The 23,206-nt window shown below is 50.0% G+C and overlaps 1 protein-coding gene across 16 annotated transcripts in view; it reads left to right on the top strand.

The window, feature by feature from the left end:
- Window positions 1-336: 336 nt before the first annotated feature.
- tle3b (TLE family member 3, transcriptional corepressor b) overlaps window positions 337-23,206 on the top strand; it is a 35,186-nt gene continuing 12,316 nt past the window's right edge. Inside the window, exons 1-12 of one of the 16 annotated variants that reach the window (XM_076019748.1) lie at window positions 337-843; window positions 1,431-1,688; window positions 2,183-2,283; window positions 2,497-2,560; window positions 4,473-4,517; window positions 12,209-12,271; window positions 12,588-12,662; window positions 15,111-15,155; window positions 17,359-17,561; window positions 18,270-18,327; window positions 21,868-21,990; window positions 22,844-22,894. In XM_076019748.1, the coding sequence (XP_075875863.1) occupies window positions 1,665-1,688; window positions 2,183-2,283; window positions 2,497-2,560; window positions 4,473-4,517; window positions 12,209-12,271; window positions 12,588-12,662; window positions 15,111-15,155; window positions 17,359-17,561; window positions 18,270-18,327; window positions 21,868-21,990; window positions 22,844-22,894 (852 nt within the window). In that variant the 5' untranslated portion in view covers window positions 337-843; window positions 1,431-1,664. Of the gene's footprint in view, window positions 844-1,430; window positions 1,689-2,182; window positions 2,284-2,496; window positions 2,561-4,472; window positions 4,518-12,208; window positions 12,272-12,587; window positions 12,693-15,107; window positions 15,156-17,355; window positions 17,562-18,269; window positions 18,328-21,867; window positions 21,991-22,843; window positions 22,895-23,206 lie in introns of all 16 variants that reach the window. The other 15 variants (XM_076019737.1, XM_076019743.1, XM_076019730.1 and 12 more) reach the window with 15 other exon arrangements.

The raw sequence follows: 23,206 nt of genomic DNA, 5'->3' as shown, positions 1-23,206 counted from the left end.
ATTACTCTATTCGCAGTAGCACCGTCAGTTTGAATTGGCGTGTTCTTGGCTGGATTTGATCTGTAGGCGTTTACTCGTCGTGCGCATCGTTGAACTGCCGCTCTTAAAGCGAGGAAATGTACATTATTGGCTTTGTTTTGAACGAGCTGCCTAGCTCATTGAAAGTCACTCCAAGATCCAAAATGGCGAAAGCGTGAGGTCACGACCGGCTCGTCCAATCAGAGCGGACCAGCGTCGGAGCAGTCCCACGTGGGGCCCGCGCGCTGTGATTGGGCAGAGTCATTGAACTCCTTCGTCGAAGCTGATTGGCCAGGCGGCGACCCTCTCGCGGCAGTCGGGTCCTCGTGTCAGTGCTCAGTCTGTGTGTGGTACGGTGAGCTGCGGAGGAACTGGTTAGACCCTGCAGCGAACTAGTGCCATATTTCACAACGGCCGACATAAAGGAAAGGGAAGAAACACACACACGGTTCTTCGCCAAAGAGATTTTCTGGACGTATTTGGGAGATTCGAGCACCGCCATTGGATATAATTGGGACTTTCTTTTGAAGTTGTATGCGCTCGACGAGTCGAGCCAGTTGCGGGGTTTCCACCGTCCGACCGGCCGGAGGGACGCTGCTCTCCGCCGCGGGATCACCGGGCTTGTGAAGGACTCTCCAGGGGCAAAGGAGAAGGAGGAAGAGGAGAGACGTCGACGGACAGATTTGCCCCTCGAAATTTCCGAGACGATTACAATTTTGGGGATATTAATCTTCCTATCTGGATTGTATTCATTATTCTGTTTTTTAATTTTTAATTTTTGTGGTACCTGTGCTGGAGGAAGGGGAGCAGTCAGTCCTGACCAAGGTAAAAACGGGCGACGGGTAGGGCGCCGCTAACAAGGCGAGAGGTGGCGGTGCTGTGGCTTTATGGCAGCCGGCTTTGATAGCAGCACGAGCAGCAGCAGCTCCTTGTTTTCTGATCTACCCGGACCACCGAAACAAGCCTGTGTGTGTGTGTGTGTGTGTGTGTGTGTGTGTGTGTGTGTGTGTGTGTGTGTGTGTTCTCTCTGAAGAGGGAAAACTCGTTATATTTACGACACAAACAAAGCGTTGCGTCGTTTTCTTGGGTGTGATCAAAAGTACCAACTTTGCGGTCTATTTAACGGATGTGATCAAATCCACGTTGCTGGCACTGGTGTTGCCTCTCCGATGGGCAAATCGACGCCACACGTTTACGTTTATTTATTTATTTTTCCTCCCTCAACTTAATTAAAACGAAATATAACAGATGATCAATCTCGTTTTAAGTTCAGTTCAAAAGCCTCAATCCTTGTCTATTTACAGCCCGGTTTGTTGTTGTTGTTGTTGTTGTTAGTCGTGTTTCTTTCTTTCTTTGTTTTGTTTTTTTTGTTTTTAAAGAGTGGTTTCCACGCCCGTCTCCTGCGTGTCTAGGTTCACAGGCAAACCGGGTGACACATCCAGCTGGTCCGACCCGGAGCGCTCACCTCACGGCCGCACACCGACGCTTTGTCAGCCGCCATCCTGCGCTCAGCCGAGGGGGAGGGCTGGCGGTGATTTTCTTCTTCTTCTTCTTCTTCTCCCCCTCCTCTCTACGCACCTTGAACCGGGACTACGGACCGAGGCACACCACGCCACACTCCCCCCCACCCCTCCACCGTGTATAAGATGTATCCACAGGGCCGGCATCCGGTGAGTAGCTGCCTTTTGTGTCGCCACTGTTTATTGTAAACGGATGCAAAACGCAGCCTGTCCCCTAATTAGCCCGTCGGAGAAGAGAGGAGCCTCTGATCCGCACCTTACTATTTATGGTATGCATGCGCCGCTGCTGCGCAGAAACGGGGAGATCGTGTTTATGGGCAGCGAGCGCCGAGGGGAGAAAGGGGGAGCTTCTGCTCGCAGCTCACATTGTAGATCATCAACTCCGTCTCTTGTAAACCGGCCTAATGCCTCGGTGCAGCTTGTTAGTGTTGTGTTGACGGTGCTCAAAGGTTCCCTCTGCTCCTTCTGCCTCGCTTTCTTTCTTTTCTTTCTTTCTTTTTTTTTTTTTGCGGGATGTTTGTTGTTGTGCCACCCTTGTCATCCCCCCCAGACTGACCCGAGGAGAACCGCTGTTCTCACAAAGGAGGGAGGCCGGTTCAAATGTATAACTCTAATTGTCTGTCGGCGTCTCCGACCGTTTGCAGGCACCTCACCAGCCGGGTCAGCCGGGCTTCAAGTTCACCGTGGCCGAGTCCTGTGACAGGATCAAAGACGAGTTTCAGTTCCTGCAGGCCCAGTACCACAGGTAGAACTGCTGCACGCACTCTGCAGACACACCACAAAAAGCATGGGGAGGAAGGGAAGAGGAAGTGACTGCTTGCTTCTCTCCCCTCCCCCCTGCCGTCTTTCATTTCTGTGCCTTCATGCTCCAAAATGAAGAATATTCTCTGACTGACATGCACGGCTGAGCTCGCAGTCTAAAGCTTCTGTCTTTTTCCTTCTTTTTTCCCGCCCCAAGTCTTAAAGTGGAGTACGACAAACTGGCCAATGAGAAGACAGAGATGCAGCGTCACTACGTCATGGTAAGCTATGCGGATGTGATCTAGAGCCGTATCCTCCCCTTCGCCCCAAGTGAAGAGTCACAGGTGGTGTTGCCCTCCTGGTGTTTCATCGAAAAGGCCACGTTAGCATCCGCCGCTGCTAGCTGTTGTTCACCGGCACCTACGCTGCCATTGGACAAAGCCGGCTGGTGGTGGGAGGGGGCAGGGGTGAAACTCTAGCCGGGGTCAAATGTCCAGCTATTGATTGTGCAGTGTGACGACCCCCCTCTAATGCTCGGTGGCCCTTTTCATGGCCCCCTCCCTCCCCATTCCCCCCCCCCTCGTCACGACCCACTGGGGGTTAATGGCTGCTCTGCGGGCTGTGAGCGTGAATCAGAGGGTTTCCTGGATTTTATTCTCTCACTGAGAACCACAGGGTTATTCACACACGTCTTGCACGTTCGGGGGTGGGGGTGTTTCACAGCCATCAGAAGACTTTGGGTTTTTACTGCAGCCATAAAAGACGGAGGACAACGTGCTGCGGTTCATCGCTTTGAGAAATCAATACCACAAAAGCACTCTGTGTCGTATTAGACTGCTTCATTGTTGGGGTAAATACGTGCAAAATGCTAGACGTAATAATCAAACTGGAGCTTAATACAGGTAACTGTGTTTTCTCACGGTTTTGCGTAGGATCAGATGAGATATCGTCATTGCAGGAAGTTGAGGTGACCTTTTTGTTGTGCAAATTTCGACATTCAGTGTGAAACAATTATTTAATAATGAGGAAAAAGTCAGCGTGGCAAACGGTAACAATTAAAGTCTATTTTAAATCTGGAATCAGGCTTTTGGAAGCAGAACAGTTTAAACTGGTAAAAACAGAAATGGTTTCCACCACTAATAACTTTAACAGATAATTGTGATTGTGACATGTTAAAATTAGTTCAGGATCACCGGTGTAATTAAATAGTTTCTAAATGAAGAGTCTGCATCAAGGAATTTCTAGTATTAATAAAATAAAGATCACAGTACTTTGGAGACAATTGGATCTCAAATCCTCTTAACATGTTTTATTGTAGCTTATAAAAGACCCCACCCCCAAACCCCCCAAAAAAAAGAAAGAAGGAAAGAAAAGAAAACAACAACAACAAATCTTTGAAGGTCTTTGTATTTCCTGCATGTATTGTTTTGACTGGACCTGAATGCCTCACCGTGAAGCCACTGATGCACGGCAGCTCAACTGCTAGGCTTTAGTTCGTATCTGTTGGTGGGCTCACAAGATTCTGGCAATCTCTAGCAGATAGTGTCGCTATCAGAACTGCTATCGGCTTCCTCCTGGGTTTAATTTGAAACCACAGCCTGTGTGAGGCTCACAGACTGCCATTTCCCAGCGTCGAAGTAGATGAGAGCGAATCGCTAGGCTGTTTTTTGTTTTTTGGCTGCACTACAAAAAAGAAGCAGTGCTCCTAATACTCAGTGTTGGCGTATCTGTTTTAAGGCTCATCACTGCCCTCGTCCCACTCTGTTTGGATAATTTTGAGATCAAGGATACTAAATGGCCACAAATGGACCATTGACCCCCGAGCGTTAAGATCTCCTGTTCTGCCTGAATACCTCAGGACCGCCATGCTGCAACCAGATGGATGCGTTACATGTTATTGCATGTTAGCATGCAACAAAATTAGGTTAAGCAGCAATCTGGCTCAGTTGCCAACTCCTTTGATAAATAAATAAGACATAGTAATTTAGAAGAGGCAGATAAAGTCATAGATGCAGGATAAAAGTCAGCAGTAACTCTGTTCTTATTACGTCACACGCAAATTAGCGTAGAGATTCCTGCAGGCTGAAAACAGCATTTCCTCTTGTTGTGCCCCGATGGCTCACTGCACTCACTTCAACCCGACTGGCTGGGCTGCACAGTAATCTTTGTCTTCTCTCCTGCTCTGTTTTACAGTACTATGAGATGTCCTATGGGCTCAACATTGAGATGCACAAACAGGTATGTAGCCGTATCAAGAACCATCTGTGTGCAGCCACAACACGCTTGTTTTTCTTCCCCCAAAGTCGTCGAGGAGCGTAAACACACCTACAGGCAAACACACACACGCACACCTACCTGACCTTAGCTTCTACCCTCATCTTGGACACACACACGCACGCACGCGCGCTGTGGTGAAAATGCTGACAGGCTAAACAAGACGAAGGGCGCGCTGCCTGATGGGGATGGCTTGATAAGATTAAAGTGAAGTATTTGGCAGCCAGTCTGAGAGGCTGTGTTTTTCTGCTGTTTGTCCTTGTGTGTGTGTGTGTGTGTGTGTGTGTGTGTGTGACATATGCCTGCACTTTCCCCTGTTGTGTCCCTGGTGCCAGTCAAGGCTAAAAGCTCATTAGTTCAGCTGCCACCCAGCGCTGGGCAGCGGACTGCTGATGATATCTGCGGTTCCCACCGAACCACCCAAGGGGTCGACCCAGTCGACTGAATTCAGAGACGGGAGGCGTGCAGGCGTGTTAGATTATCTACGCAGTGTGTAGGATATTTTTTTTTTGTCAAAGTCGATCTCTGTTTTGAGCCCCACCTGTGCGTCTGATGTGCAGGCAGGTTGTCAGCAGTGCTTGCGAAACCTGTAGGTGTTGACTTGGATCATTGTGCCGTGTAAGAATTGATGTCACGGTGTGTATTTCTTAAAACGGCTCTTAACAGGCGAGAGCCTTTTTAAAGCAGACGCACTGCAAGTTAGTTTGACTGCATACGGGTTTAGTCAGAGCAGCAACTGCTTTGTTATATACAACAGAACCGAGCATAGAACCGGAACGAAACACAGCAGGAAAAAATATATAAAAATAAATATTTTCAAAGCTGCCGATTAAAAAGTGACAAATATTACAACACTGCAGGATCGCTGAGCTGCAGACGTGCAGCCGGGTTGTTTAAACCATAATTTGTTTGAAATTTTATTCACTTAAATTTTTTAAAGCACGCATTTGTGATTCTGAATTTTTGAGCATTTACAAATTAGAGATGGAATAGAACTGAAGAATTAAAGTCAAAAGCCAATAAATCAGATACCAAATTTCAACGTGTAAATATTCAGTGTTGAAAAATTGGCTTTTTGAATTCAAAATCAGCAGCCGCAGCACTTACCTTCCCAGCCGGCGGCCTCCAACCACCCTGTCGGTCGGTGGGCCAGCAAAGCCGGTGCAGGCACCAGCCTCCACCAGGTGGAGGAACAGTGTTGCAGCCTTGAATGGACTGTGTGCCAAAGACCACTCAGCCTGAATGGAGCAGCAGCTTTCTGACGGTTCTGCTCTGAAACATCACCCTTTGGCCTTGTTTTCACGACAAAAAAATTTGAGCCCAAGTGCTGGAATTTTTTTTTAGTGCATCAGTCGTTTTCACACGCTCTTCTAGACTGCAAATTTCCTGAAAGGCAGCGTTTCCACTGCGATTCATTTTTTGCAGGGGTAGCGACTAAAAACTTGGCTTGAGAAGTGATGGTAACCACACAAGACTAGACAATACAGGAATTGACGCAAACGCACAGGCCGAGAAAGTGTGTTGTTTTCTGTTCATGCTGCTTAGCTCAAGTCCCGGTCGGTCTCGTGGAAAAACTGCAGCTTATATAAACATTTTCTGTACGTTTGTTAGTGCACAGTGCTGCAGCATTAACCAATCTCACCCTACACTGTATAGTGACAGTAAAGAGAAAACTATTGGGGGAGTTGATCAAGGACAGATTAAAAAGAAAAGCATATGTGGTCCTTTATTAAACATCTACTTATCTGTTTACAAAGCCACATCATCGAGGAGTCGGAAAAGACGATGGCACTTTTAATATTTTGCCACGTTTGACTAATTTCACAATAAAACGCCCGTTTGTTCTTCGACTTGACTCAGCCAGTGAGGGGATACGCACAATAGTCCGCGGCGCTAATGACAACCGTAAACGAACCTTTACAGACCAAGCTGGGTTTTTCTAGAGTATCCAAACGCATCGCCCGACCAGTTTATTCAGGCAGGTCCAGAGACGGAACAGATGAACCTCAGGAGGTCTCTATTATCCTTCCTTCCCGTCCTTCCCAGGACGCGACGAGCCTTCCCGCTACCTGCCTTTCCCACTTCCTCCCGCTGCAGCCTCTCCGCCTGTCGGTTCAGCTGTGCCACGTGAGCGATGGCACAGCTGAACATTAGCTGTCATTAGCCGTGCGATTTGATGTATGGGAGTGGGAGTCGGTCTGAGAGGTTGGGGGGCGGGCGGCTTCTCGGCCTACAGATCCAGAAGGTTAATGGCATCGGCGGGAGGGTGGCTTGGCCGGCGCAGCAGCAGCAGCAGCAGCAGCACCAGCAGCAGCTTAGTGGCTCACTGGTCGCTGCTGTACCCCATCATTTTCCTCTCCTGCCCCGTTTACACAAAGATGGTATTTTTTATGAATGTGACTATTTTCCAAACCGTTTTATCTTCAGCCACGTTTAGATGAAGCCGTCTCCAAAAATGTTAGAATTTAGACGAAAGCACTCAAAATGGTGCAGTGCTTTTGCCAGGCCTTGTGTGGCGCTGTGAGTTGACTGAGTTTACCTGAAGGCGTAAAAGAAGAAGACCTGGAGCGCGGTGAATTCACGGAAGTAGCAACTCGCTAACATAGCAGCAGAGATGGCAGGGCACTGGAAAAGACTGTGAGGAAAGACAACATAGTTGAACTTTGGGTGTTATTGTCCATCATTGGCTGCAAAATAAAAGCGATAGTTCTAAAATGTACAATTGCGATTTGCAGGTGTTTCCATTCAATGGTGTGAAGCGCATAAGCTGTAATTCTCGTAAAATCTCGTCTTGTGGCGTTTTCCGAGAATTATGTTTGCTTTAGTTTGTTATCTTTTTCTAATTGATTACTTGTAAAAAATATTCCGTCTCCTCCTCCGTCCAAACACAATGTGACATTTTCACTTGAAGTGAACTGGTTACGTGACCCCGTACGCCGCATAAATGTGATAAGTGTTTCCATACGTCTGAAAAAGCCCCTCGTGAGAGCGTAAACCTCTGAGCGGTGTTTGAGATTTCCATTACCAGTGTTTAATTGCGATATTTAGGTTTTTGCGCAATTCTAGGGGTAATGGAAATGCAGCGACTGTTTCCTGCTTGTTGTAGATTGCAGGCCGATCATCTTTTGTAGCAGTAACACAAATTTGTCGCCCGTCATCGTGGGTTGTCGTTTGTTGCGGTTTCAGTGAAAAGGCCGGCTTCGTGTAAATGCAGGGTCGAAACTTCCACTTCCAACTGTCTTCGTGTAAACGGGCCCTTACTCTCTTATCACCGACACCGATACTCAAGCAGTGCTCTGAGGCGGTGAAGCTGGTTGTTCGGGGTGGATGCTGGTGGCGGGGAAGGGAGGCAAGAGGCTCCCGGATAAACGAGTTAATCGACTCGCCTCCATTGTGTTTATCAATAAGCCCAGCGGAGTCGATGCAGCATTTTGAATAATGCATCCATTCTAACGCCTCCTCCCTCCGGTGGGCGGGGAGAATTTGCGATGACATCAGTGAGGCGGCTGAGAGGCGAGGGGCCGGATTACCCGACGCAGTCACAGTGTTTTTTTTGTTCGTGAGGAAGATTTGACGAAAGACGAGATTAACGCCGCGTTGTTATCGCTTGAAGGCTGCATTTGGAAAGTTGGAATGGGCGCAAACATGAGCTCAGAAGTAACCAATAGTCCCCTCGATGCACGCACGCACACACTCACACACACATGCATGCACTTTTTCCCACTGCTGTCCAGCTGCTCAGCTAAACCAGCTAAACGGGCATATTTGACCAAAAATGTCGACGTGTGTGTGTGTGTGTGTGTGTGTGTGTGTGTGTGTGTGTGTGTGCGGCTGCCGGGGGTAATTTGTTTTGACAGTGTCTCTTATGATGTCAAAGAGCGCTGGGTGGAGGTAATCACCCTTTGCTTGCTGTCAATAAGTGATTTTAATTAGCGCAGCTCATTAGGCTGCCTTAGCAACATGCACCGCTGACTCTGTCTGCGCGTGTGTGCGCGCCACGGCTTTGTTTCCTGCTACCTACCTCTGCCGCCGTCCCTGTTTATTATTGCATGCATGCATGCAATCCCTTTGATTTATGTCGCGTTTGTGCGAGATGCGAAAAGAGAAACGGTCCCAGTGTCGCCGCCGCTTCACCCCAGGAGGCCATTTTGGAAACGGGTGCGCATCCGTCTCCTCGCCGGGTTGAGTGGACGGAGGAAGCGGAGAAAGTGTTTTTTGGAGGCGAGCAGTGTCCGTTTCCTGGCGGGATGGGGGGAGGAGGGCACACGGAGAACTTGTGCAAATGAATAATTTATACGGGATTCCAGGAATTGTTTGCCAAGGTGATGATGGCCGACCTGTCTGTAAGCCAAAACAAACTGAGGAGGACACACACACACTCGCTCCCTCCTGAGGGAGGCGGACGGGGGCCCGACTGGAGGATGTGGGAGCTGCTTTATTTTGATAGGGAGGCCGAGCCGAGGCAACGCAGCCGCGCGGGGGAGAGTTAAAGGACAAACGAGTGTCGTCTGCGTAAAGCGGCGAGCATCGGGGAGGGGGGAAAAAAATGCATAATTCACAGGAAAATCTCTGAAAATGATTGTTTCCGCGATGATCCGGAGCGTGCCCAAATCAGAGGTAATCTGCTGGAAAACAACCCGTTTACACGTGCTCTCCGGCAGGAAGCCGTGTCACTTCAGGTTTGGCGCTCATGAGCTCAGAATAGCGCGCAGCACAAACTATTCTTCATGCATTTGTAATGACCAAGATACCTTTAAGAGCCTCTTTCTTTCTCAGCTCAGGGCTGAGAATATAATTCCCAAACCCCCCCCCCCCCCCCCCATCATATGCCACTTGTTTTCCTCGCCAATTGAATCCTCGTCAGAGACTCTGCTCTCCACTCGGGGGCTAATGCCTGCAGCGACAAACAGCCAAATGGCTTTCAACACGCCATTGACAGGGGGATGCGATGGAGAGAGAGCCTCTCCAGGCTCTGGTGCTACTAGACAACCCTGAGTGCCTGTAATTGTGGAGCTGCAGTGAAAAGCCTCTGCCGGCTGAAAGGCTTCTGTTTTCAGGGGCTTCAACTGACAATAAAGTCTTTCCAGTGCCTGTCTGCGCCGCTAAAAGCTCTCTGGGAGAAAAAAATAAAAATGGTTGCCTCCAGAGTAAAGTGGGAGTCGTTAAGGAGCGGCGTGAGTCACTCGGCCGTGATGGGTTATCGTTGTTTTGGCCTTCGAGAGAAGCAGCGGAGAGCGGGAGAAAAAGAAGGTCTGACTGTCCTCGCTGTAGTTTGACTGGTACTTGGAGTGGACGGACAGACGGACAGACGGACACCGTGTAGCTGTGTGTGTGTGTTTGGACAGAGTCGTTTTTTGATCCTGGTCTCTTCTGACCACTTACTGCGACAAGCCCAGCCGGGGCTCCAGCTGACGCTGCTTTCAGTTGCTCACACATTACACTGACATTCAGCGTCTCGTTAGTGTTGCCCAAACCAGGAAGCAGCTGCTGCAGGATCAGACACAGGTTTAGGGGCCGTTCACACGGAGTCAGGTTTTTTTTAAAACCACGCATTTTCGAAACCGCACTTAAAAAAACAACAACACACGTTTACACGATGGAAACGACTGAAAATGATGTAGTACCTAAGCCAGGCCAGGTGTGGCGCCGCAAGTTTACTCCCTGAAGGCGGAAGAAGAAGAAGAACACCTGAAGCATGTTACTGAGAACAGATCTAAGCGTTTTCAGAGAAACCGGTATTCATGTAAACGGGCCCTTAGACTTGCAATAAATACTCAAGGCTCGTCTAATCCCCTCCAAGTTGTCCCCCCTGCATAATGTTTTCTTCACCCCTCGTACACCTGAGACGGCTCCAGCTGTTCTGTGCTCAGTCCTCAGATCAACTGGAGCCGCTCAATCCATCGCAACTCGGACGTCCGACTGACGCAAACTCGAGTCAGTTGCTCAGTTTGCTGTGGGCCGCGGTTTAAATTTCAAAGGGAGCCTCGCTCGTGCACACAAGTCTCGACCGCCTTCTGCGGCCGAAGCAGCTGCTTCACTTCAGGCGAACTGATCAATGTTTCAAGCTGCTGCAGGTGCTGCTCCCCTCCGCCGACATATGGAGGTTCTTCCCCTTTTGTGCGTCGGGTTTTGTGTAAATGCTTTGTAGCGAGCGTTGTCGCTCCGCTAGCCGCCGCTGTGTCCTACAAGCCACCCCCCCCACCCCCCACCCGAGCCTGCTCCCCCTTGCAGGCATTTCCAGAGCAGTGGTGTGATGCTGAGACACTCTAATCCTACTGTGTGGCATTGTATCCAGCCCCCGCTAATGATGATGGTTTATGAGTCTCCATAGAGCTCCCTCCTTCGCCCCCTCCTCCTCCTCCTCCTCCATCACCCTCCCCCCCGCTCCCAGTTATCCCTCATTAATTTCCCGTGCCGATCAGATCGACAGGCCGAAAATTCAATTTAATGACCTGCCTCTTCGCTGCATCTAATATGATTTTACAGGCTGTTCTGGTCAGGGCCCCGGCCCAATTTACATAACGATCAGCCGTGCCAGATAGCTGTTGCCCCGGCAACCGAGGAGGCGGGCGGGCGGGCGGTGTGTGTGTGTGGGGGGGGTGTTGGAAGAGGAGGAAGGGCACAGGAGGAGAGTGGTGGAGATTAGCAGGGAGGGGTGTGAGGATGCATCAGAGGAAGAGAGGAGGAGGAGGACGAGGAGGAGGAGGAGGAAGGGGCTCAGTGTGTCGAAGGTCAGGGAGGGAACGGGGGGGGGGTGAGATAATTCCTGACTGCCCCCCTACTCACGCAGCATCCCCCCTTTTCCTGCCCCTGACACAAAGGGTCGTCCAAAAAGGCCCTTTCACAGTCAAACAAGGTTAAGGGAGAAAATGAGAGGAATGCAGAAACGTATGAGACACGGCGCACACACACACACACACACACACACGCACACACACCTGCTGGGCCTCCACGCCCAATCTCTCACAATCAATTAGTTCACCTCCCCTGGTCCAGTCAAACTACATTACCGTCGTGTCAAATCACAGCCTCCTCCTCGGCCTCCTCCTGCCTCCCCCAACACCCCCCCCCCCCCCCAACCTCGTCCCTCTGCGGATGTGCCCACCAAATTTTGAGAAAGAAAACGGTTGCGGGCAGAATGTCTGGGGAACGGCGCAGTGAAAGTGTGGTTATAAGTGCAGCGCGCCGGCCGGAGCCCTGCAATATTGCAGAGCGCCGAGCGGTCGATAGCAGAGATGCTTCTCTGATAGATCGGCCCGGAAAGTTAACCTGTCGGCCCCGGCCCTCAGCCCGGCCACGCCCTCCTCTCTGTGGCCTGTAATTATGAAATATGGCCCTCATTATGGCCTCTGCAGCCAAATGGGATTAGCATATTTCAACCTCCTAATGAAATAAGGCCCATGTCTAATGGAGGCAGTAGAGGTTGTGGGGGGGTATGAGAGGGGCGGAGCTAATTGGGTTAAGAAAACTGTGTGTGTGTGTGTGCGAGCTCGCGCAGGCAGGCAGAGGATGAAAACATTTGGTTGCGCGCCTCCACCTTTGCTTTGACGCCGCTGTTAAAAGCTTCGTTAGCTTGCAGCAGTAAAAACGCACAATTATTCTAATGTTTCCTGTTTTTTTTTTTCTCTCTCTCTCTCTGTCTCTCTCTCCTGCAGACGGAGATCGCTAAACGTCTGAACGCCATCCTGGCTCAGATCATGCCCTTTTTGTCACAAGAGGTGAGTTTCTACACCAGTTTGCAAACACGCACGACATGTTTAAGTGTTTCTGTGTAACTTCTGATCAAATACAAATGCTTTGTGAAATAATATTTTGAGATACAAACATTTATGCCACTTTAAATTGGGACACATTGGAGAACAACCACGGAACCAAATATTTGTTCCGATTTCTTGACGTCATACGCGAGGCTGTACCTTGAGATGTGACAGTTGAAGAGAACCAATTGGTGATTGCGATTCCTCCCCGGTTGTCGACCAATGAGGCCCCACCCACATCGCTGCAGAGCCTCACTGTCTGTTTTCTCTCCTGCAGCATCAACAGCAGGTGGCGCAGGCTGTTGAGCGAGCTAAACAGGTGACAATGACCGAACTGAATGCGATCATCGGGGTACGTGGACTTCCCAATCTGCCTCTCACTGTGTGTATACCCCCTTTTTTTCTACTTTCATTTATTCATCAATTACCCCGAGGCCGGGGGGGGGGCAAGACTGCACGCACAATGGAGGCCCAGGCCCTCAAAGAAACTGATCTGTCGGCTTGTTTGAACCTCCTAAAATGAGTTTACAAGCTTTCCCAGCAAAAAGGGTGGTGGAATCGGGAGGAAAATCCCACCGTGTGCTAATCCAAACCACTTGTCTGTGGCTTTTCAATGCTCAGCCTGAACACAGGCTAGCAGCGGGTTCCTCTCCGCCTGTGCAGACTTGCCCCTCCGTCTCCTGTGGTTCATCATGTTTTTATTGGAGTTCACAATGTTTGCAGCACACCGTCGATTTCTGACGCCCGTTGTCATAATTTTCCCCCCACCGATTGTCGGTTAACCGTGAACTGTCGACACTCGGGCCGAGGCTCCTCGGCAGCAGCTCCGCTCGCATTTTTCTTCTCCGCGGCTAAAGTGATGGGACATTTGATACGCAGCAGCGCAGATCAGATTGAGGCCATTCCCTGATTTTACTTTGGTTTCACTTTAATTATATAAAAGGTTGGAGAGCCAACAGTGGGGCGAGTCGCAGAGGTCAGGTTGGGACAAGCAGCGTGGAGTCGACATGGATACTGATGCACAACTTTTGTGGTTTGTTGTTGTAGGTTTAAAAAAAAAAAAAAAAAACCCCATTCAGCGATAATGAGCCGTGTTGGCTTCATTTCTGTTGCTATGGCTGCAAACAATAGTTTTTATTGTGCAGTGTCTTTATGAACTAATAAACCTCTTTATCTCTCTTTTTTGTGAGACATTTTGTTGTGATGTTGCATCAGCTTTGCTATGGTCAGGGATTAACAAAGCGGAACGAGTTTAATGGACTTTAATAAAATAGAAGTTTGGACTTCAAAAGCCGGGTTTGACCTTTGAGCTGCAGATAAAAAAAAATTAAAAAAAACCCAGTCGGTCCACATGTGTCTCAGACTCTCATCTGGTTTCATTTAGAAGCCCCTCAGGTTTTTTTTTTTTGGGGGGGGGGTTTAGAAGGCAGCATGGGTAAGTGACCCTTCTGATTGGCCCTCTGTCGCAGAGGTTAGCCAGCGGTTAGCAGGTCCCTGTGGCGCTGCAGCGGGGGCGGGGTCACCGCTAATAAGAGGCAAATATCGGAATTCTATTAAGGTAAACGAGGCAGGAGCTCAACCCCTGGTTCTCAAGGTAATTACTTCCTGTTTCCTTTTCCTCTTAGCAGTCCTTCCACACTTCTCAGTGAGACTGTCCATACCAGCAGTGACCCTGCATTCACTGAGGCAGGAGGAGGGCAGAACACACAAACACAGGAAAACAGCCCTTTAATTACTGGGGCCAAGTCCTGGCAGGTGATCAATCTCCATGCGGCTGCCTCAGAGTGATAGGGGCGGAGCCACTGCCACGTCTTGTCATTGAAATGGTTTCCAGGGAGAACAGGGTGGTTAGATCAGGAGTGACACACACGCACACCTGGTGGCAGAGTGTGTGTGTGTGATCACCGCCACCACAGAGAGAACCCAGACTGACAAATGTTTCTCCTGTCTGAAAAGAGACAGCGGCCGCATTTAGTTCAGACGACTTCAACATAAACACACTTGACATGACTGGTTGGACCGATGGAACATTTTTTTAGATTGTCCAAGTTAAAAAAAAAATCTATATATATTACTCTGAACATGTATTATTATTATTATTATTATTATCAAAATAAGATAATAAAGTGTAACACAGTCTAGTGGGTTCCTGCCCTCTGTAACCTCTTCAAACAGTAGTTTACCTTAAAAACAGTGAATCATTCTCAATAAGAACCACTCATCAGTTACCAGTGAATTTGGATGAAAATTTGAATTTGTGTTTTTAAAAAAATTCCTTCTTGACCAGAGCCCATTAGCTAATTGGGAATAATTGACTTCTTGTTATTAAATCTTCAACTGTCACTCCATTGTTTTAGTGTCTCACAACTTTGACTCTGACAAGTGTCTGACAAGAATAACAATGTTACTGGCCGTTTAAATCTGCTAGTGTTTTGAAACATCAATTTTGAGGTTTGGCGCTTGGCTCTTGCCATCATTTCATGTTTGTACAAAACAATTGGACGTTAACCACATAACAAGCTTCACTATTAACAGAATGGTAGATGACATTTGGCCTCACTTGACTGTCAGCAGAGCAGAAATCACGTCTTCTTCTGGATGTTCTGGTATGAAAATAGCAAACGGCTGTCATAACATGGGAAGTGCGCCATTTATTTTTTTTTTTTGCTTTTCATGAGTTTTCCGTAGTTTTTGTGCAGGTTGGGGTTGTGGTGGTGGTGGTGGTGGTGGTGTGCTTCAGGTGTCTCTCCTCGTTCCGTCTGTCCCTCCTGTCTGAGTGTCTTCTTCCTCCTTTCAGCAGCAGCAGCAGCCGCCGCCGCCTCACGCCGTCTACCCAGCCTTCATGGTCAGTGTTCAGGGACGGTGGCAGGACCTGCACGGTCTGGTTTGACTAACACAAAGAGACGAGAGAGGTGCATGGTTTGCTGTGTTTGGTCTTTTTTTTTCCGCCGTCACAGTCGATAAAAAGTTTTTCCGTCCCTTCGTGGTCCCTCAAACGACCAGGCGCCTAATGATTGGCGTCGTTTTTTATTTTCCGCGTCCTCGACTCGCTGTTTTTTTTTTTGTTTGTTTTTTTTGGCGGCGCCGCCCCCGGAGCTGTGGGAGGCAGCCGTGGGAGCGGCCGCCAGCGCTCGCGATGAGCAGCAGACTCGGCTGCGATTGGTGGCCGGCCGCTGAAAGCGCGGGCGGGCGGGCTCCAGCTGGTTTGTGCCGGTTCTGCCGTGTTGACGGCACCTGACAGCAGCGTTCTGCCGGGAACCGGCGCCGCCTAGTTAACTTTAATTGCCTGCTTCCTGTGGAAGTTGCCTGTACCGCGGCGGCATTTACACATAATGAAAAAAGATAAGTGTGAAGGGAAGCCGGCTCTTTATCCATGAATATTGAATTGGAGGCAATTTATTTTCTGAAATTCCTCCCTCTGTCTCCCCCGTCCTCCCCCTCGGCTCCTCTCCTCTGCCACAGCTCGTTAATGAGGCTTCTTGATAATGATCCCCGCACGCTTTTTCCTCATTAGGCACACTCAATGGGGACGTCGCTGCCTCAGTCGCTCGCTCCTTCACTCCCTTGTTATTCTCTGATTCTTCCCCCGCTCTGCCTTTCGCAACAAACGAGCCGCCCGGTGCTGCGTATCGATTAACGACGCTCCGCTCGCCTCCATTGTGCCGTTTTTTTTTCTTATTTTTTTCTTTTTTTCTTACTTGGCGGTTAGGGGAGGTGTGGAGGGGGAGTGGGGCAGTGCAGCTCAGCATAATGAGCGGCCTGAATGCCGTCCACTTGCTAAATGAACCTTTCAGTGCGGTGGCGGCCAGCCACCAGATCCGTCCGTAATGAATGTATGGATGAGCTTATTGAAGTTCTATCTTGGCCAGCAGAATAGCAATCGCCTCTCTCTCTCTCTCTCTCTCTCTCTCTCTCTCTCTCTGCCGACCACCACAACCTGCCCCCTCCTTCCCTCTGCTCTTTTGGAGAGGCGGTTGATGGATGTGCTAAGTGTTATTTAACCTTGTTTTAAAGCACTTGCTTCCCTCTTGGCTGAGTGGCCATTTAACTCCTGTCTATCTACTCACTCCTAGCCGGCTGCCTCGCTCAAACAGATGTCTGCTGCCTCTTGGGAGGTGTGTGTGTGTGTGTGTGTGTGTGTGTGTGTGTGTGTGTGTGTGTGCTTGCTTGGTTTTCCAGGGTGTTGAAAGGCTCTGAGGTTGAGAGTGCGGATCGATTTGTAACTGTCCCGCCGATGGCTGCAGCTCGGTGTTTGTTTTTTTTTTTTTCCAGTGCGACCAGAGATGATAACAGCTCTGCTGTCCACACACGCACACACACAAACACACACACACACATCACTAGAGTGTCGCAACAGTGCACAATTGGCGGAGAGCGCCGATGACACCTTGAATGTGCAAACCTTTCAGCAGACGCGTCTGCGACTTCAGCTCCCCACATGTGACAGTTTGCTGCTTTTCTGTTGCAGTTAAGGCTTCGGCCAAACACTTTTTTCATTTTTAGGCTTATTAAGTAATTAGCACATAACCGGCGGGTTTACAGACCCAAACTCTTTCATCACTTTCAAACCTGCTTTGCGTGTTGTACCCGCTTTATTTATCAGCGTGACATGCGAGTGTTTCGATCCAGAAATATTTCTGCCTTCCTGTCGACTTGTGACGTCTCTTGGAGGTATTTTTAAAAGCCAGCGGTGGTGGTGGTGGTGGTGGCGACGGGGTGTCACTGAGGGGAATTCTAGCAACCCAGAGATGTTTTGGTTCTGCTGCCTGACAGTGTGAGCCACAAACAGGAAGCCTCTCCTCCTCCTCACCCCCCCCCGCCCTCCCAGACATTGAATGAGCTGGATCAGCGTGTTGGCAGCCGCCGTCAGGCTGCTATTACGCATAAACGCTTTGGCCTTGAACTAAACGCTGTCGGAGCCAGCGCTAACGCATGAGTAGAGTGCAGTCATTCATGGATTCACTTCCCAGCCGACCCACTTGTCCTCTGTCTTGTCTCCTGCACCCCCCCGCCCCCTCCATCCCCTGCCTGCATTTTGTTTACAGCAGCAGCAACTCCAGGCTCAGCACCTCTCTCACGCCGCCCACGGCCCCCCCGTCCAGCTGCCGCCCCACCCCTCGGGCCTGCAGCCCCCTGGCCTCCCCCCCGGGACGGGCGCCGGCTCCGGCCTGCTGGCGCTGGGCGCTCTTGGCAGCCAGGCCCACCTGCCTGTTAAGGATGAGAAGAACCACCACGACCTGGAGCACCGAGGTGAGGAGCACCGCCTGCCACACACGCACATACACACTCTCACACTCACTCTGCTGACAGCTGGCCGTACCTGCCAAGAGCCAGTTTAACCAGCCAGACGCAGTTAGCATTTAAAACACGCTGCTGGAAAGGTTTTAATGTTTGAGCATAAAATTTAGAACCGTAGTTTATACTAATGTGAAGAAATGTGGCAGTGTCAGAGGTTCAACAGTGAAAGACACACTGACACAGTCTCAAGGGTGTGTGTGTGTGTGTGTGTGTGTGTGTGTGTGTGTGTGTGTGTGTGTGTGTGTGTGTGTGTGTGTGTGTGTGTGTGTGTGTGTGTGTGTGTGTGTGTGTGTGTGTGTGTGTGTGTGTTAGCTGCTGCTGAAGTCCTGTTTGTCATCATCCATTGATTACATCAGTTTAAAGCCTTTAAAAAAAAAAGGGAGGAGGGAATCTCCATATCTGCAACACTCGGAGTCAAATGTTTCTTGAAGGAACTGAGCTGCTGCAGAGACTCAGAATCAGCAGGTTTCTCAACCTGAAGCCGCAGTTAGAAACGGCAGGCTCCACACTGGAAACTCTGAATGAAGCCCATTAGCAGTGAAGAAGTTGGTGGAGATGAATTGCGCAGAGCGATGAGCTGCTCACCTCTCGGCTCAGTCAAACACGCGCGGCTGCAAATCTGGCGGTACTAATTTTTCTTCTTTGCTTTCGTCCCTGCTGGACCCTCATCGTTCCACTCGCCTCTGGCCCTCCCGCTGAAAGAACGCGAGTCGAGCACGGTACGTTGACTCTCCTCCTCCTCCTCCTCCTCCTCCCCCTCCTCCTCCTCTCACTCACTGCATGTGCACTGTGACCAGGTGTGTCTCACACACTCGGAGTCCTGAGTTCCAGAACGTTTGCGTGGGAACAGACCTCTGTTTTGTCCTCTGAGGGTCGACTGAAATCAAATCGTGCCGCCTGATCCAGGAGGGGTCTGACCGCCACGGCCGGCCAAGGATTAGCTCTCAGATAGCTGCTTTTACTTCAGCACAATTAAAAGTGACTTTGACTCACTTTCTGCTCTTCCAGCACCAAGTCTTTTTTTTCTTTTTTTTTTAAATCATTTAATCTCCCAACCTCCCTCCCTCCCCTCGTACGACTTTCCACCGATGTCCTCCCTTTTGTCTCCCGTCCTCATGTTAGAAGTCCTTGTTTATGTGATTGGCTCGGAGCCTCCAGTTAGCCGCGGCGTAACGCTCTGTTGGATCCGCTCGGCCCCGATTGAGTTCCCGTCGGCTGGCCGTCCTGAATGAGGCCGCTCACGTCTGCAGGGAACCCGACAACCTCGCCGGGGGCCCCGCCCACCCCCGCGCAGTGACGAGCGGCGGCTGCCGATGCTGCGTCACCTGATCTCACCTCACACACACACACACACACACACACACAGAGTCTGCCCTGTTGTCTCCGGTCATCTGATAGTGCCGTCAGAGGCGTGCAGGGTTACTGAGTCTAAGCCGTCCTTTAAAGGTCACAGGACCAGGAAGTCAGCCAGCCCGCGATGCTGCGCAGGAGATTTGTGTCCGTCAAGACGCCGTCGTCATGCCGAGTCGGACTAAAATTCTTTGGAGGATTTCTTCGCCTCCACAGCGGCCGCTGATCCGGTTTCTGTGTGGAAGGATGTGGAAATGGCAGGAAGCTGCGTTAGCGAGCTGCTTCTTAACAGGCCTGATCAGGAAGCACAGGAGGAGCTACGCTAGCTGGGTCCGCAGACGGCGGCGAAGGCAACAAAACACCACGCGGCCGTGATGAGGCAAAGAATTAGAGGTTGCATGCGGGAAACCAAACCAGCAGTCACGCAGTAAATGTCAAATTTGGTGGACGTGTCAGTTCAGCTCCAGTTTAATGCCACCCACACAGTCTGCAGTCGTGCCTTTCATTATGGGATAACTGGAATGGCGGTCACACAAATCCATTGTTTGCATTGTCAGTCATTTGGCAACATGTGCGTCTCCATCTCCCGATTTGTCAGTGACTCCTGCACGAGTCAAAATGCAGCAGCAGCAGAAGCAAAGAGTGTAAAAACCTTTTGCAAAAATACTCTGGTGACGCTCCAAAAGGCACGAGGAGGAAACAACTGCTGCCCCTCATCTTCAGACCTGTTCCTCACCACCACCACCATCACCATGACCACCACCACCACCATCACCATGACCACCACCACCACCATCCTCATCACCACCATCCTCACCACCATCACCACCACCACCATCACCATCCTCATCACCACTACCATCACCATCACCACCACTACCATCACCACCATCCTCACCACCACTACCATCACCACCATCCTCACCACCACCACCACCACCACCACCATCCTCATCACCACTACCGTCACCATCATCCTCACCACCACCACCACCATCACCATCATCCTCACCACCACCATCACCACTACCATCACCATCACCATCCTCATCACCACTACCATCACCACCATCCTCATCACCACTACCATCACCACCATCCTCACCACCACTACCATCACCACCATCCTCACCACCACCACCACCACCACCACCATCCTCATCACCACTACCGTCACCATCATCCTCACCACCACCACCACCATCACCATCATCCTCACCACCACCATCACCACTACCATCACCATCACCATCCTCATCACCACTACCATCACCACCATCCTCACCACCACTACCGTCACCATCATCACCATCACCATCACCACCATCACCACTACCATCACCATCACCATCACCACCACCATCACAATGACCACCACCACCACCACTCTGTGCTCCTGATGAAGGCAGGGATTTGTTGGGCAGCCTGACAGTGCGGCTGGCCTCAGGCTACCCCTCCTCCTCCAACCCCTCCCTCCTGCCTGTCAGCCTGTTTGGCAGAGCTCCGCCCACCACACCAGGGCTCACCCCCCCCCCCCTCACCCCCCTGTGAGAGAGTGCCAGGCTGTGCGGGCATTCCCACTGGTCGGCACACTGCTGCGCTCTCACCGCTCGCCAAGTTCCTTTCCTGTTTTTGCTCTCTTGTCTTTCTTCCTCCTCCACTAACCGCCCCCCTCCCCTCACCCCCTCCTCAATTTCTCACTCCGCCTCTTTCAGAGCGCTCCCTCCTCGCTGCCGCCAGTGGCCTCTTTGTGTCTCGTCCAGGTCTCCTCAATGGCCTCTTTATTTCATTAGTGCCTCAATTCCGGTCGATTTTCATGAACTCTGCCGACATTTTGCGCCTGTTTTTGTCGCCGACCCCCAGTGCCCCCCTTCCCCTTAAACAGCTAATGAGGAGACCAGGTGCCGCACCTGGTCCGGGGTCGACTCCTGATTCCTAATTGCGACAAAGTCCCACCAGTTCAAGTGGCTGCAGTGCAATTCAGCCTCGGCTTTAAGAAGCTCAGCGGCTTCAGTGCCTCTATGTGTTGAACAGAGGAGGGCGGCGGCGTCCAGTAGTAACTGCAACAGACTATGTCACAGCCCCAGTTCCCTGCCAGTCTCCTGTTGTTTCCTGGTCTAAGGGCCAAAGCCTTGTTTTGGTCCGGTGGTGCAGCTCCGAGCGTGACCTCACGGCTCCGACGCTCTACAAGAGGATTAGATGGCAGGTTGTCGCTGGATTCCCGACTCTCCACCTCTTATCTCCACCTCCTAAACCTGCCACAGGTACCCCCCCCCCCTGCAACCTAATGCCGCGTCTTCCCGAAGGTATTTTGTGCATTTGCTGCTCAGTCCGTCCGTCCGTCAGCGGCGCTGGCAGAAGCGGTGCTAAGCTGTTCCCACAATCCTCCTCTGCCCCCCCCCAAAAAAGCACTCTAGTAGCGCGGCGGTGCTCGAGGTTCACAGTCCATTCTGCTGCTGCTGCCATGACCGAATGAACTCGGGAGCCGTGCCTCCTTAAACAGCGTTACCGTGTTTTCTGCCCTTTCTGCTTCCTGAGGGTTTTTGTCTCTCGTCCCGTTAAAAGCCCCACAACAGCTCTCAGACAAACTCCACAGCCAGGGTGGTTTTTTTTTTCCCCCCTTTCGCCTTTTTTTTTTTTCTTCACGTCTTTGCAGCCAACGGAGACGTTTATGAATCTGCGGCAGCGGTGAGATTTGCTGCGCCGCATCATGCCAGGATGAGTTAATACGACGCAAAACAGCATTAACATCGTTGGCCGGGCTCCATTAATACTTGATGATGCCGCACTTCTGCGCTCCCCAGTGATGCTGTGTATATTATATGGTTATTGGACAGTTTTCTAAAGGAAGCCAGCAGTCAGGAGTAACCGGAGACTAATGTGGTCTGGCTGCGTGTCGTTGTTGGCAGAATAACTCGGTGTCGCCGTCCGACAGCCTGCGGGCTGCCAGTGAGAAGCACCGCAGCTCTTCGGATTACAACCTCGACTCCAAGAAGCGCAAAGTGGACGACAAAGACAGCATGAGCAGATATGTGAGTGTCATGTTTTCTTTTCAATGCATTTATATAAATACGTACAGGTACTACCCGAAAAATTTGAATATCAGGTAAAAGTTGTTTTATTTTGGCAATTTAACATAAAAGATGAAACCAACAAATTTTATTGAGCCATTGCACGCAAATTGACATCTCAAGCAGTTCCTTGTTCTAACTTTTTTAAAACCACAAACTCACAAACCCAGAAAATTATTCTAAAATTTGAGGGTTTTTTTTAAGCTGCAAGACCTGATCAGCAAAATCCAAAGAAATAAAAACTTGAAATATATTGATTTGCATTTTATTTGTTTATATAATATGTCAAATTCACCTTTTAAGTTGAATTGCAGAAATACAGCAACCTTTTCAGTATATTCTCATTTTCTGGGTAGTACCTGTATATATGCATGTGTGTGTTTCTGTGTTGAATCCTAATCAAATCAATTGACCAATTTAAGCTGTTCATTCATTTTCAGATAGATTTTTAAAGCTATTGTTGATGTTGATGTCTTTTAAATTTTATAATACAATCAGCGAAATGTTTCTTGCTCGCTGGTTGCTGGACAGCCATTACTTGAGCATACAGGTACATAGTGTTAAAGATGCAGATGTCCTTGTCCAGGTTAAAAAGGTTGCACCGTTCCTTTTAGGAAATTGTGATCAGTTGAATATAAACAAACTGCCAAACAATCTAAATTGGTGCAACTTGTCTGGTTAACACAAAACTTCCAATTTGACTCTACTGACCTGTGGGGGACAATTTGATTTTGCCCCAAATGATCCTGGTTTAAATGTGACTTCAAACTGTTGCCCATCGTCTGACTTGAGCCCCTTCATTCCGCCGTTCCAGGACAGCGACGGAGACAAGAGCGACGACCTGGTGGTGGATGTTTCCAACGAGGTGAGACTGCCTGGTTGTCTCCGCTTAGCCGCCGTTGTTCTTAAGCTGTGTTGTGAGACAAAGAGCGCAGAGAGAGGCGTGAGTGACGGGTGAATGAAGAGTGTCTGTGTATGAAGGTAGGTAGGTATGTAGGTGTGCACGTGTGTGAGAGCAAGGATAGGAACACACACACACACACACACGGGGATATTTATCTCTGTTTGCACACGAGGCCCCAGTTTGTTTGACCTACATGTGCCGGTGGCTTTCCTCTGCTCTGTTTGCTCAGTCTCGCTCTCTGACTCTGTGTGTGTGTGTGTGTGTGTGTGTGTG

Source organism: Nelusetta ayraudi, unplaced genomic scaffold, assembly GCF_046127955.1.
Source record: "Nelusetta ayraudi isolate G7.1 ecotype Tasmania unplaced genomic scaffold, CSIRO-AGI_Nayr_v1 ptg000002l, whole genome shotgun sequence".
NCBI lineage: Eukaryota > Metazoa > Chordata > Actinopteri > Tetraodontiformes > Monacanthidae > Nelusetta > Nelusetta ayraudi.
Note: the sequence above shows the minus strand (reverse complement) of the source record. Positions and strands in the feature narration are given on the sequence as shown.